The 14481-nt window shown below is 56.8% G+C and overlaps 4 protein-coding genes across 5 annotated transcripts; all 4 read left to right on the top strand.

The window, feature by feature from the left end:
* Window positions 1–487: 487 nt before the first annotated feature.
* On the top strand, window positions 488–6095 carry ABB37_01155 (hypothetical protein; the record flags this gene model as incomplete). Its single annotated transcript, XM_015797553.1, has 1 exon — window positions 488–6095. Exon 1 carries the CDS (start codon window positions 1041–1043, stop codon window positions 6093–6095), a length of 5055 nt encoding a protein of 1684 aa, XP_015663073.1. The 5' UTR covers window positions 488–1040.
* An 800-nt stretch (window positions 6096–6895) lies between these two features.
* Window positions 6896–10404, top strand: ABB37_01156 (putative exportin 1; the record flags this gene model as incomplete). The annotated part of the gene is made up of 1 exon (XM_015797554.1): window positions 6896–10404. The coding sequence occupies exon 1, from the start codon at window positions 7291–7293 to the stop codon at window positions 10402–10404; it is 3114 nt and encodes a 1037-aa protein (XP_015663074.1). The 5' UTR covers window positions 6896–7290.
* An 840-nt stretch (window positions 10405–11244) lies between these two features.
* On the top strand, window positions 11245–12657 carry ABB37_01157 (putative mitochondrial mitochondrial carrier protein; the record flags this gene model as incomplete). Its single annotated transcript, XM_015797555.1, has 1 exon — window positions 11245–12657. The coding sequence occupies exon 1, from the start codon at window positions 11563–11565 to the stop codon at window positions 12655–12657; it is 1095 nt and encodes a 364-aa protein (XP_015663075.1). The 5' UTR covers window positions 11245–11562.
* Window positions 12658–13210: 553 nt separating this feature from the next.
* On the top strand, window positions 13211–14361 carry ABB37_01158 (putative mitochondrial mitochondrial carrier protein-like protein; the record flags this gene model as incomplete). 2 transcript variants are annotated; one of them, XM_015797556.1, is made up of 1 exon in its annotated part: window positions 13211–14361. In XM_015797556.1, exon 1 carries the CDS (start codon window positions 13336–13338, stop codon window positions 14359–14361), a length of 1026 nt encoding a protein of 341 aa, XP_015663076.1. In that variant the 5' UTR covers window positions 13211–13335. The 2 variants fall into 2 exon arrangements, with proteins under 2 accessions (XP_015663076.1, XP_015663077.1); XM_015797557.1 differs by having other exon boundaries at window positions 13265–14361.
* Between the last annotated feature and the right edge of the window lie 120 nt (window positions 14362–14481).

A 14481-nucleotide genomic window follows, 5' to 3' on the forward strand; every position in this document is an offset into this window, starting at 1 on the left:
TTACTCTCACGGGCGAATGCTGCTTTGCTGGGCTCTCTTCTTAGCCATATCGTGCGGCACTTGTAGTGTGCGGCCCTGCAGCTTTTTTTCTGCACGCGAAGGAGACATGGCGTGGACCATCCCCTTTTTTTTTCTCGTTTTCTCCCTGAGTGAAACAAACAAAAATACTACGAAGGAGTGAAGATGTCCAACACCGGTGAAGGGTTTTTTTCTTTTCTTTGGAGAACCTTTTGAAGTTGTCGGAAACTTCACTACAGATCAACTTCCATTCTGGTGCGTTGAGGCGTGGTTTTGCTATGCGTGCGGCGATACGTTGTTTTCTCTCTCTAGTTGGCATGCAGCGCTCTCTTCTCTCCCCACATGTGCGCAGCGCCGAATGGTTCCTGGTGTGCACCCTAATAATGTGGCTGTCTCAGTTTGGGTTTTTTTTTCACTTCGCTTTTACTTTCTCTCTCTCTCACCCTCTCTATCGTCTCATGTCTTCAAAAGGTCTTCTCGTGACTTAGCAGTCCGCGATCACATCTTATTATTCTAAACGATTTAGCTCTGCATATTTGCGAGTAGTAGTCGTATCGGTTGAGCGCTTTCTTGGGTAGTACACTAGCTCCTATTCGCTCGAAACGCGCATACACACCTCTCCACACGGCGCCACTATCTTCTCGCATCGCGTTACAACGACAGTTTTTTCTTTTGTTTTTTTTTCGTGTGTGTGTTTTGCTTCAACGGCGACGCCCTTTCTCGCCACAAAGGAAAAAGACCCCAACAGCAAGGCGGGTTTCGTCTTTCCCACCTAATACATATATATTTTTGTTTATGAGTGTCGCGGAGTGTGCGACGGCCGCAATTTAAGCCTTCCGTTGTAACGTGTAGAGCGCGGACTGTTGACGACAAAAAGAAACGCCAAACGAAGCTGCTGCCTCCCTCAGCGCTCATCGGTTACGCCTGTCACCGCTGTTTTAGTATTCAGGGTGTGGTTTTCCCTCCCTCTTTTTTTTTTATTACTGTAAATAGAGCACCTCCACGTTCCACGGCGTTACGTGATGGAGGGATTCCACTTTCACGTCGAAGGCACCGGACTGCCGGAAGGAAGCCTGCGTCGGGCCAATACGGAGCTCATTGGTGCCATTAACAGTCCCGACCCGATGGTGCAGTACGGCGGCCTGCAGATGCTGTGCGACCAGCTCACCATGAGCAGCTTCATCTCCTCCACCACACTCGCTGCCATTCCGGCGCTACTGCCTTCGCTGCTGCGCTGCATCGTGTCTTCGCCGCTACCCGAAGTTTCCATCACGGCTGCGCGGGCTCTCACGTACATTCTCGACGCCTTCCCTCGCACCTTCGACTCGTTGCAGTCTCCTTCCGTTGTTGTCAGTGTGCTGCTGAAGCACCTGCGCTCCATCGAAGATGTGGAGCTGTCGGAGCAGTGCATCACCTGCTTGGAGATCATCACACGGGGCCCTACTGGGTGTCGCGAGATGCTGCGCAACGGTGGCGTGGAGGCGGTTCTGGGCTTCGCGGACTTCTTTACCGTTCACAAGCAGCGGCAGATTTGGACCATTATTCAGCGACTTCTCCGTGGCATCGATGACAGCGAGGTCAAGTACGTGTCGGCGAGCCTGCCCGCGATTCGGCAGAACATGACGAACCAGGACGCCGAAATTCGTCAGAAGGCCATCGCCTCGTTGGCGCAGGTGATCGACGGTGTAAAGACTGATCGGGCCGCCGTCGACGCTGCGTTTGGCGACTCAGCAGACAAAATAGCTGCTCTGCTGGAGGAGCGCGACGTAAACGACGAGACGCTCTCCTCCGCCTTCTCCCTCCTTAGCAGCGGCGTGCGCTTCAGCGCAGGCATCGCCGCCTCCATGATTCGGAGTGGGTTGTTCATGACGCTGCTAAATCTGTTGAAGCCGGCGCCGATGGCGGCTGCAGCGGGCGGGGAAGGCGGGGATCCGTTGTCCTTCACGACGCGCTCTGCGCCGGCCTCGCAACCAAACGCAGGCGGTGGTGCCGATGAGACTCGTGCTGGTGCTGGTGAGGCGGTGCTGCTGGACCGGGAGCAGTCGGAGTCCGTCATGTCGCCTCTGTCAACGGAGCCTGCTTCGCGCGGCGTGGGCCTCATGTCGCACCAGCGCACGCTGGTGTGTCAGTTGCTGGCGGCTCTTCTCATTCCGTATCGCGACGGGGCTCTGGACCAGCTGGAGCGACTCGAGACGCTCACGCAGCGCTCAGCGCTTCTCGGGTCCCCGGCGTTGGGTGGGAACGAAAGCAGCGGCGACGAGGAGGAGGACGCAGATGAGGACTACACCACGACGGAGGGGGACGACGAGGACGGCGCAGAAGAAGATCAGGACGGCGTAGGGGACGGCAACGACGACAGCGTCCCCGACGCCTTTCTCGCCGAGAAACGTCAGCGTGTGGAGAGGGAGAAGGGGCTGAAGATCCAGACGAAGGCCGCCTACGGCCGGTGTCGCGTTAGTACGTTTATGTGTGATGGATGCGGCAAGAGCTTGGTGCCGGGGGACTGGTACCGCTGCAACCAATGCACCGATCGCGATTACTGCGCCGCCTGCATCGTTGAGGAGTACAAGAACGACAACGGCGGCCACCACTCCTACACGGACATGGAACAGGTGGTCGGCGCGACGGCGCGCAACAAGGACAAGCGGGAGCTCTATCATAAATCGCCAGAGCTGCTGCAGCGAGTGCTGGAGGCGATCCCGACGGTAGCCGAGGTGTGCGTCTCCTCGGAGGTTGTGCCCGTGAGGTCGTCCTGCTTAGACTTTCTGGTGAGCGCGATTGACATGGCCTCGCCCGAGCAACTCATCGCCGCAAACGTGACGACGGCGGTGCTGGGCGATGTGCTGAACAACAACCTGCGGGGTTCGGACCTCGTGTGCAACGCTTTGGCTGTTGTGCTGGCGGGACGTCTGTTGCACAAATTGCCGGACGTCTACCGCGTGCAGTTTGTGCGCGAGGGCGTCAAGCTGCGTCTTCAGCTATTGAAGCAGCGCTGCAAGGTGAAGGGGAAATCGGCGCTGCCGCGTGATCAGCGCGCCAGCCTCACCACGTCCACGTTGGGGTGGCGGACGATTATCGGGACGGAGGCAGCGGTGCTCCTGCACAAATACCTCGGCTTCGAAGACGAGCTGTCCACGGAGTCTCTTCGCCGCATCGTGCAGGAGCTGCGGCAGGATCAACTGGGAACGGCGGCCGAACTGCTGAGGGACGTGCTGGCGGGCGATGTCACCGCCTTCGAGTTCTACTCCAGCGGAGCGGTGCGGGAGCTGAAGAACTGCCTTGTACGGAAGCAAAACATGTTTGCGCTAATGCAGCTCATCGCGGTTCTTTCCTCCAGCTCCGCTATGTCTCCCATCGCACCGAACTTCAGCTCTTCTCCAACATGGGTCAATCCGAAAGATGCGACCACAACGCAGCTGCTGCCGCCGGCGATGCCTGGCGGAGCAGGTGGCGGGAATGCTGCGGCTGGTGGCGGCAGCAATCTCCTCTGGCGTCTTATCCATCATCTGCACACGGTGCTTACGCTGCTCGACAACTTCACCGTTCCGCGCTACGACTTCGTGGGCGGCGTACACAAGTTTTTCGTCGTGTGCTTCGAACCGCATCGTCCCTCCGTCGCGGTTCCAGGCGATACGACGTTGTCGTCGCTGCAGCACAGCGCGTCTTCAGAGGGCAGTCAAGGAGGAAGCGGCCCCCCTCCGCTGCAGTCGATTAAAGCCCGCATTCGCTCGCTGTCGAGCGTGAGTGCCATGACGCAGGTGCTGCTGCAGGAGGTGCTGCAAGTGGAGGGCGAGACCGACCACGAAGAGGGCGAACAAGACGCGGAGGCTATCACGAACGTGTTGCCGGACCTGCACCCGCAGCTCCAATCCGCCCCCTCCGCGATGAACGCGTCCGCAGCGAATACGGGTAATGCACGTCGTCGTGCCTCGCAATCTGCCTCGGTGGCTGCCGCACCGAAGAATGTGTGGATTCGCTACGGAAAGCACGTGCTGCCGCTGTCGATGACGATGCTGCAAATCATGGAGCACCTTGTTCTTCCAGATGCTGCGACAGCGGAAGAGGAGAGAGAGAGCGAGAGCAAATCGCTGCAGCAGTCGAAGAACGGGAAGGGCCGCCGGCAGCGGCCCGGCAACGCCGCGGCAGACGAGCAGCGTGAAGGAGAGGCGGAAGAACAAGGAGAGGAGAACGGCAACGATTCGTCTCATGCGCAGCGACGCACCGTCCCTCGCGACACGTCAACGGCGCCCGGCTACTCCATCGCCCGACCGGTAATGCTCTACTACAGTACCACGCCGTACGATTCTCAGCACTACAGCTTCTACAAGGTGCCGAACACCTTCCCGCCCAGCGGCACTCCACAGAGCCCGCTGCAGGTGCGGCTGCCCTCGCAGGAGATGAAGCCGAGCGCGGTACGGGAGGTGCAACGCGGCCTCGCAGCGACGTTCCCTAATAGCAAGGAGGTGCTCGCAGAGAACCAGCGCGACGTCCTCGCGTTACTGCGCATGTTATACACGGCCGTCGCGAACTGGGCTTCCCTGCTCGCGTACCTGCGCAAGCAGAGCACGTCTGCCTGCTCGCCGGAGGCGGCGGCCATGTTGAAGGACGTGGACGCGGAGCTTATTATGAGCGTCTTCGCGCCCCCCGTCAACCCGCAAGACTTCCAGCACGCGAAGCTGAACAACAAAGCGATCCAGCAGTGCTCGCAGCTTCTCCTCGCCGGGCAGCAGCGCGGCACATGGGCGGTGAAGCTTGCTCTCGACTGCAACTTTCTTTTTAGCCTGCCCACCCGTAAGTTTTTGTTTGACGTCGGCTTCACCTCGACGGACCGCTGCCTGGTCCAGATGCGCAAGTATCGGGAGCTCTTTGGACTACAGGATCAGCGTTTCACGAACGAGCAGCTGCGTGGAATCTACGGCCAGCTGCCAAAAGAATCAAAACGGGTGTGGCGTGAGGATGCGTTGGAGTGCGCGAAGAAGGTGCTGAGCTCGCAGGACGCGAAGGAGCGCAACGCGACGTGGAGCTTCCAGTTCTACAACGAGAAAGGCTGGGGCGATGGGCCAACGCGTGAGTTCTACACCCTCGTGAGCCGCACACTGCGGGAGCGTCGGCTGGGCTTGTGGCGCAGCGGGGACGAGTCGGCCGACGACACCGAGTATGATGCGTCGATGGGCTTGTTTCCGAGGCCCTGCGTGCCGGGATCCGCAGAGGAGAAACGCGTTGTGCCGCTCTTTCGGCTCATGGGCCGTTTTATTGGCCGCGCGCTGATGGATGAGCACGTCCCGGCTCTACCGCTTTCCCCCGTCCTCATTCGACTGCTGCGTGGGGACGTGTGTGAAGTGTACGACATGCAGGACATCAGTGACGATGTGGGCCGGCTGCTCATCGCCTTGTCAGAGGCGAGCGTGCGGGGGGAGCAGCAGATCCGTCTCCCCTCGCAGAAGACGTCGGTCAACATCGAAGACCTCGCGCTGGACTTCACACTGCCCGGTGACGACAGCATCGCGCTGAATCCGAAGGGTGCGGAGGAGGCGGTCACGTCGTCCAATGTGAAGGAGTACTGCGACCTTGTGGTGGACTTCGTGCTGAACCGCGGTGTTGCGGCGGCGGTGCATGCCCTGAGAGAGGGCTTCCACTGGTACATCCCTCTTGTTGCGCTGCAAATGCTCAGCGTGGAGGAGGTGTACCAGCTCATCGCAGGAAACGAGAAGGCGATCACGCGTGAGGAGTTTTCGCAGTACTCGGAGGCGAATTACGGCTACACCATCAACTGCAAGCACGTCCAATGGCTCTTTGAAATTCTCGCGTCCTTTACGCTCGAGGAGCAGAAGCAGTTCTTTCTGTTTCTGACCGGATCAGCACACCTGCCCGTCGGCGGCTTAGGTCGGCTGCGACCTCCGTTTACGGTGGTGCGCAAGACCTCTGATAGCGCCGCAGTGGCCGAGGGCGACTTGTTGCCCTCTGCGATGACGTGCCAAAACTACTTGAAGCTGCCGCAGTACGCCACCAAGGAGGATATGGAGAAGAAGCTGCGCTTTGCCATGACAGAGGGAAATGGCGCATTTCTGCTATCGTAAAGATGATGGTTGACGCTGAGGGGGAGGAAAGAGGGGAGGGGGGATAAAAGAATTCCATCACGGTCGTTGGTAGCAACAAGGGAAAGTATTATTGCTACAATTTGAATGGCGGAGGACACCGTAATGAGAGGTATTTCTACATTGTAAGGTGTTGCTTTGGTTTTTCCTTCTTTATATCGCGGATTCCTCGTCTCTTGACGCGTGTGCTTCCTCACGGTCGTTTTCCGAACCTTCCGATGCGCTATTGTTTTGCTTGCTTGCGTGGGTCTTTCTTTCCCTTTTCCTTCGCCGCGTCAAGTGTTCTCGCCGCTGCAGATGTCATTAGTGTCTACAGCTTTGAAACGGATGAAAATGAAAATTGAAGAAAAAGCACGTATGTCGGAGCTGCCACTCTCTGGTAGCGAGTCTTCTAGACAGGGGGAGTAGTTTCTTGTCTGTTCGAGACATGGGCTTGCCACGCTTATCGGTTTCCGCAACAGCTGGCGAAGCACAGCCGACGTCGTTGTCGTCTCTGCAGTGGTCGCGCATAATCTCGTCTTCTTGGTTTGCTGGCAGTTTAGGCGGTTCGGTGCTTTAACGGGCGCCGATCACGAGAGAACGAGCACCGCAGCGCTTTGACTTCTAACAGCGATTGCTTTTTCAGGGCTGGTTCGTGTATTTTGAATTGCGCAAGTGCACCCTTTCTTTTTTGGTCCGCCTGTTTTCCTCCCTGGACTTAATGTTCATTGCACACTCTCTCACTGTCTTCCCATCGACGTCTTTTCCCGCAACGCCGCACAAATCACCGCTCCTTCGTGTTAAGCTCACGCGATAGAACACACGTACGAGGGCGGCCCACGCTTGCGAGAAACTCTTTTTTGTTGCCTCCCTGCTGCCCGCATAGCCACGACGAAAAAGGAGAGGGCAGGGCGGACATGCAAAGCGCATCCCTCCGCACTTACAAGATACTATAGACTCGCTTTCACGGTACGTATAGCTGTAAATCCACACTACGCAGATCAAGCAGGATAAATATATACACTTGCATCACCTAAAGACGGAGAGAGAGAGATAACTCACCTTCGCGTTCTTTGTCATTGGAGGGGTCACCTTTGATTTTCTCTTCTGTTGTTGGTTTTTTCTTCAGAATAACGTTGCACAACTTTTCTTATTCCCTTTTCTCGTTTCAGCGCTCCCCAGCTCGGACGTGCTTACAATGGAAACAATTTTAGACTTTTCACAACCGCTGAATGTCCAGCAGTTCGATCAGGTAGTGACGAGCATGTCATCCGGTAGCCCCGCGCAAATCATGGAGGCGCAGGAGGTGCTGACGAAGTTCAAGTCAAACCCAGACGCGTTTTACCGCGTAGACAAGCTCCTCACAGAGTCGCAGAACCCCGGCACACGGTTCTTCGCGTTACAGGTGCTGGAGGAGACCATTCTGCAGCGGTGGAACACGCTCTCGGCGGCGAATCAGCAGGCGGTGCGCAACTTCGTGGTGAACCTAATCGTGCGGGAGTGCACTAGCTTCGAGCACATCCGGCAGAGCCGTGCGCTGCTCACCAAGATGAACATGACGCTCGTGTCCATTGCGAAGCGCGAGTGGCCGGTGCGGTGGCCAACCTTCATTCAGGACATCAGCACCAGCGCTTCGCCCAGCGACCCGATGGTGGAGAACAACTTAAATCTTCTACGGCTCGTAGGCGAGGAGGTGTTTGAGTTTGGCGAGAAGTCCCTCACCTCGCGTTGGGTGGAACGGAAGAAACAGGCGCTGGCGCAAGACTTTCGCTTCATCATGGAGCTCTGCGTAATGGTAATTGTAAAGGCGCAGGACACAGCGCTGCTGCGGGCCGCGCTGGCGACACTGGAGGTGTACGTGCCGTGGATGACGCCAGAGGTGATCTTTAACGAACAGGTGCTGCAGAGCATCGCCACACTCGTTGTCGGTGACGAGAACGTGCGTGCCGAGGCGGTGCGCTGCTTAACGGAGATCTGCTCGGCCGGCACTAGCAGTGGCGCGACCGGCGATCAGCAGGTGCGACTCATTCTAGAAACCTTCAAGGCCGCCTTTGGTCACATTTTAAGCGCGCTGCCGACGACGCACTCCTCCGTGATGGAGCGCACCGTTGCGTTGTACGAGCAAGGCTCGTTGGTCGACAAAGAGTACATTTCAAGCCTAAATCTGCTGCTCATTGCGTTTCTGCGGCACTACTACAGCAACATCTCCTACGATGATCTTCTGCTCGTCACGTGCCACGAGATGCTGGTGGGAATGAGCAACATTTACGAGAAGGAGCTGTTCAAGTCTTGTGTGGAGTACTGGTGGTGGCTCGGTGACCACCTGCTGCGTGCGCCTGCGAGCGCCGTGAAGAAGAATTTGATGTCGAAGCTGCAGCGTGTGCTCTCCGACGTACGATTTGTGCTGATCCGTCGAATGGCGAAACCGGAGGAGATCATCATTGTAGAGGAGGAGGGTGAGCTACGGCGCGAGCACGTCAGTGACGTCGAGGAGCTGCAGATGTACAACCTAATGCGGCAGACGCTCGTCTTTCTTACCCACCTAGACCCAAAAGACACGCGCAACATCATGGCGGACCTGATGAAGCGGCAGGTGGACCACAGCGAGTGGTCGTGGCACAACTGCAACACCCTCTGCTGGGCCGTCGGCTCCATCTCGATGGCGCTCTCCGAGCAGGATGAGAGCGACCTCTTCGTGAAGATCATCACCGATCTTCTCACGCTCTTCAAGAGCATGAGCGGCAAGGAGAACCGCGCCGTGATTGCGAGCGACGTCATGTTTATTGTCGGGCAGTACCCCCGCTACCTCCGCAACCACATCACCTTCCTTGCAACTGTCACCAAGAAGGTGTTCCAGTTCATGCGAGAGAAGTTCCCCGGCGTGCAGGACATGGCGGTAGACACCTTCGTGAAGCTGAGCAAGCAGCTCGCAGCGAAGTATACGGAGGTGAACGGCGGGTCGAGTTTGGCGGCGGACATCGCGAAGAACTGGTCCTCCGTGACGGAGATGTTGTCGCTGCAGCAGATCCAAACGTGCTTCAACGCAGCCGGCTACATGGTTGCCGCGGCGCCCACGGAGCCACAGCGCTCCAGTTTGCTTGAAACCTTCCTCGTCGACACGAACGCGTCCTTCAAGGGCATCACACAGGTTGCCGCGGCGGAGGGATCGGTCTTTTGCCAGAACAGCGACGCCATGTCAGAACTGCTGCACTACCTGCGTGTCTTCGCCAACGTGGCCGACTCGTGCGGTGACGTGTTTGTGTACGAGATGATGTCCATCACGCAGGACCTCTACGGCTTCTACCGCACCTTCTCCGAGGCGCAGACGAAAACAATTTCCGAGATGGGAGAGGCGGCTCTGTTCCGGCAGGACATGAAGTTGGTGCGGTTTGCGAAGCGCGAGATTCTGAAGATTTTCGAGCGCTTCGTGAGCCACGCGACGCAGCTCGACTTCATCGCGACGGCGTGTCTACCGGACACCTTTTCTGTGGTACTGCTAGACTACGAGAACGCGATTCCAGAGGCGAAGGAGCCGGGTGCGCTGGCGCTGGCCACGGCATGCGTGAACACGCTCGGCCGCCGCATCGAGAGCGACTGCGGTGCCATTCTGGACCACACCTTCAACGCCACCGTGGCGATCATCGCGCAAGATATGGAGAGCCACCCGGACTTTCGTGTCAACCTCTTCAAACTGCTGCAGGCGCTCAATAAGAACTGTTTTGAGGCGTTTGTGTGCTACACGGCGAACCACGAGGATGTCGTGTCCGGCATGCTCTGGGCGATCAAGCACACAGACTACCCGACCATGTCCACCGGGCTCGAGACGCTGGATCTGTTTCTGGACAACGTCGTCAAATCCGAGTACGCCGAGGTGTTCTACACGGCCTACATGCAACGCATTATGGTGGATGTTATGGTGGCCTCCATGGACTCCCTCCACGCATCTGGCTTTCCCTATCACGTGCGCATTCTGCAGAAGCTCTTCTCCGTCTCGGCGATGGTCCCTGTGGAGACACCGACCATCGGCAAGAACGCCATTGCGGCGTACCTGATGGAGAATCTTGCGGTGATCCCCACGCTGACCGGCTCGTCCGTGGAGACGTTTGTCGAGATGTGCTACGCGAACTTCACTAATGATGACCGCTTCCGCACCCAGTTTGCCGACTTTCTTATCGAGGTAAAGGTGTGGGGCGCGGAGCAGGAGAACCAGATGCAGGAAGCCGAAGAGCGCCGCACGCGGGAGGCGACGATTCCCGGCTTCGCGGCGCTGACGGTGGAGGAGCCGCTGCAAAACCCGTTCGCTAGTGCGTAGGCGGGCAGCTTCACTAAACATACCTTTCTTGGTGTGTATGTGTGTGTGTGTGTGTGTGTGGAAGGGGGAGGAGTCTGCCTCTTCGTGCATTCCCTCCCCACCCCCCTCCTCCTTGTGTCGGTATCCCAGGGCTCTGCACGGCAGGGGTGACGGAGCAGGGGCGCGCTTAACGAAAACACGATGCCGCCTTCGGTAGTTATGGGTATGCGTGCATTTTCCGTTTGAGCATTTCGACTATTTCTTTTTTCTGCTGGCTGCATATCGCACTCAGGCGGAAGTGGACGCACTGCACTTTTGTTTTCCATAGCGAGCTTGGAGGGGGCTACGTGATTGTTACTGCGAGTCAGTTGTTGCGTTAATCAACGTATAACGCAAAAGTATCGTTTACGTTGGACTGTGTGTTGCTGCTAGACGCGCACCTTCGGCGTTAACCAGCGTAAGGGACTAATAATAATAGTAATCAAGAAAGATTGGATTCCACCACACCTCAGAGGAGTTTTCTCTGTGTGTGATCGGCAAAATTGGTTTCCCTTTCACTCCAGCGAGCTTCTCCAGCCTGACCCATCAAGTTGGGAAGGACTTTCAACGACTCAAAACTCGTTGTTGGTGGTGCCTGCTGCTCTCAGGGAGTAAGTCCGTATACTTTGACTGGAAAATGTGACTCTGCCGTGAACGACCAAAAACAACAACAACAACAACCACAAAACTGTTCATACGAAGCAGCAAGGGGGAAATCTGTATCTGTTGGATTCTACTCCTTCTTTTCTTTATTGTTTTTTGTTCTCCCTGTACTCTCTTGAGTGCGAATACGTGTCTCGTCAAAAAAAAAAAATGCCTGTCAGCGTCCAAGACTGCCGACTTTCAGTTCGCTGTTTGTAGATGTGGGGAGAATCGTTCGTTCGTCTGCATTTATATCACATTTCCTAAAGCGCCTGCTTAAAAGAAAAAAAAACAGTGTTTCCTACGGCGAAGTGCGTCTTTCTTCTCATCAGCTCAGCGTTCGCTTTCCATTTTGTTAATAATAATCATTTTCCGTAGACGCAATAATTGTCCAACGTACCCTCAAGCGAAAAACTGGCGGTTAACGGCGACGTAGCACTCTCTCTTTTTATTATTATTGCTGAAGGATAACTAGCGCAAGCTCCTGTCGCGCTAGAAATGATGGCTTCAGGAAATTTTGGTGAAGGCTCGGTAAAGCTGTTGAACGCACTAGACGCTCCGATGGATCACAGCGGCAGCAATTCAGTGGTGCATACACGCATCGGGGACGTGCTGCACTCCACCATCTCAATGGAAAAGTCAGAAGAGGTAGACACGGAGGAGGGGGAAACGGTTCCCACGTCGCTACAAGCCATCGGACGGCAGGCACCGGTAGGCTTCCACACCATCAGCTCGCAGCTTGCCTCCGCGGGCAGCACATGTGTGTTTTACCCCTTTGACGTTCTCAAGACTCGATTCATGGCCCAGGACGGCACTGCGCTGCGGCAGAGCAACGGCCAGGTCTACAAGTCCATTCCGCGCGCCCTGTCCGTGATTTACAAGGAGGAGGGCATTCAAACCCTTTTTCGTGGGTGTCCGGTGGCCGTATCTGGTGCCATTGTGGCGTGGGGTGTGTACATGTACCTGTACCGTCTGCTGTGCAACGTGACCGAGTACACGTCCTATCTAGGCCGGTCTTCGGTGTCCGTCGTCTCCAGCGGCGTCTCGTCCTGCGTGGCGTGTCCGATTTTTCTGATCAAGTCACGCATGCAGCTCGAGGAGGCCAACCGCACGAATCACTACCGATCCTTCTGGAGAGGGCTCCGCTACACGGTGTCCACGAGCGGGGTCCGTTCACTGTGGCGAGGTCTGTCGCTGCAGCTGTGTCTCATGTTTCCTAATGCGCTGGGCATTCCCACCTACGACACACTCAAGCGGCTGGTGCTGCGGTACCGCTGGCACCATGCCGTGACGACGGAGTTGAACTTGTTTGAGATTGGCGTCTGCTCCACCCTGACAAAGATTTGGATTCTCATCCTTTCTCACCCGCTTGTGATGCTGAAGGTGAGAATGCAGGACGAGCGCGCCGTTCTGGGGGCGGTGCAGTACCGCACCGTTCCGCAGAGCATCTCGAATGTGCTCAAGACGCGGGGGGCCCGTGGCATGTACCGCGGATTCACCACCGCCCTCGTACACTCCCTGCCCCGATCTTTGCTGCATTACGTCATGTACGAGAAAGCGCTCTCCGTGCTATGTAGCCGGCAGGGAACGTAATTATGACCGGGCTGAAGGCGTGGTAGCTGCACGCGGCTGACTGTCCTGTATCGCTTCGTGAAGAGAGCATTTTTAGGGTTCTTTGGCCACTTCTTCCGTTAAGCTCATGTGCTTTTCCGCGGCGCCGAGTGTCGGCATTTATTCTTCTCAACGTACGTTTGAGGTACCACAGGTACCTCTGGTGAGTCTCATCTCACGCCCCCTTTTCCACATTGCATTTCTTTTTCTCCCTTTCACCCTTATTACTTACGCAGTCGCTGTCGATAAGCAAGAACAAGAGAGAAGACGAACACAGTGGATACGCAAGAGTTGTCTCCTGCACGCCACGTCAGCGGGAAGCAACGGAGAGGTCAATGGCATTCACGTGTGCGTCACCGGCGGTTCGAAAAAATCGAATGCGCTTCTGCCGGTTTTCTGAAAATCACCTTTTCTTTCTTGGCTTGCGCTGTTCTTCCAATGCGCCTGCAACGCCTCAGTTTCTGAGGCCCACATGGCCCACTTCATGGCTCATTTCCCTCTTCTCACGGCCTCCTCTTCCGCCCTTCGGTAACGTAGTGTGGCAGCTGACACCACACACCTGACGCTACCCATTTCGTAGGGATCGCTCAGGGTGGTGAGATTCGTTTTTCTCTTCTCTTCTTTTATTTGAAGCCTCCGCATCTTCCTGTTTGCGCAGACATGTCGGAGAGGAAGAAGAGTCTGCCGCCAAAGGCTACCTTCATTCAGCACACCGTCGCCTCCCAGCTGGGTGGGGCGACGAGCACGATCCTTCTCTACCCCATCGATGTCGTGCGCATGCGCTTCATGTCACAGGATGACACGCGCATCCGTCAGCACAACGGCCAAACCTACCACAGCATCACCACCGCGTTTCGGCTCATTTACCGCGAGGAGGGCGGCACGCGAGCCTTCTTCCGCGGTTGTCATGTTTCCGTCCTCGGCACCGTCTGTGCCTGGGGCGTGTACATGTACTTCTACCGCTGCCAATGCGCGTGGTATGAAACGTGGCAGAATAACCAGCAACAGCAGCAGCAGCGGCCGACTGGCACGTCCAGTCAAGAGGAGACGTCGAAAGGGACGATCTCCGTTGGGTCTGGGAGCGCCTCGTGGAAGAGTTTGGTGCAGCGCTTCGGCTTTTCGATTGTGGCTAGCTGCACCTCCGCGGTGGTGTGCAATCCGATCTGGCTGCTGAAAACCCGCATGCAGCTGGAAGAGGCCTCAGCGCGGACGGAGACGGTGCAGCGCAACTTCCGCACGTTTCGTCACGGCTTCGTCTACACCGTCAAGACCACCGGTCTGCGTTCTCTGTGGCGGGGTGTGTCAGCGCAGATGCTGCTGGCGATCCCCAACGCCTTCAATCTGCCCCTGTACGATACGATCAAATCCACTACCATGAGTCTCACAGGACGCAACGAGCTGTCCGTGGTGGAGGTGTGCACGTGCTCGACGCTGACGAAGGTGGTGCTTGCGCTCATCTGCCAGCCACTGTTAGTGGTGAAGACGCGCCTGCAAGACCACCGCGCGCGATCCGGCGAGGTGCAGTACGAAACCTTCGCCCAGTCCACCAAGACGGTGTGGCGACGCGGCGGCCTTGTAGCCTTCTACCGCGGCATGGTGCCCTCTCTCTGTCAGGCGGTGCCGCGCTCCGTGTTGACGTTTGTGTTCTACGAAAAGTTTCTTAGATTTGCGCGGCAGATTTCATGAGCGCAAGACGCTACCGTCACCCGCAATTGCGGATTTTGTTTTTTTTTGTTGGTGCTTTGTTTTTGTTTAAAGCGCACTGCTGTTGCTGCGCGTAGTTACGTGTTCACAGACAGCTTTTCC

This window comes from Leptomonas pyrrhocoris (genome assembly GCF_001293395.1).
Source record: "Leptomonas pyrrhocoris isolate H10 chromosome Unknown, whole genome shotgun sequence".
Classification (NCBI taxonomy): Eukaryota; Euglenozoa; class Kinetoplastea; order Trypanosomatida; family Trypanosomatidae; genus Leptomonas; species Leptomonas pyrrhocoris.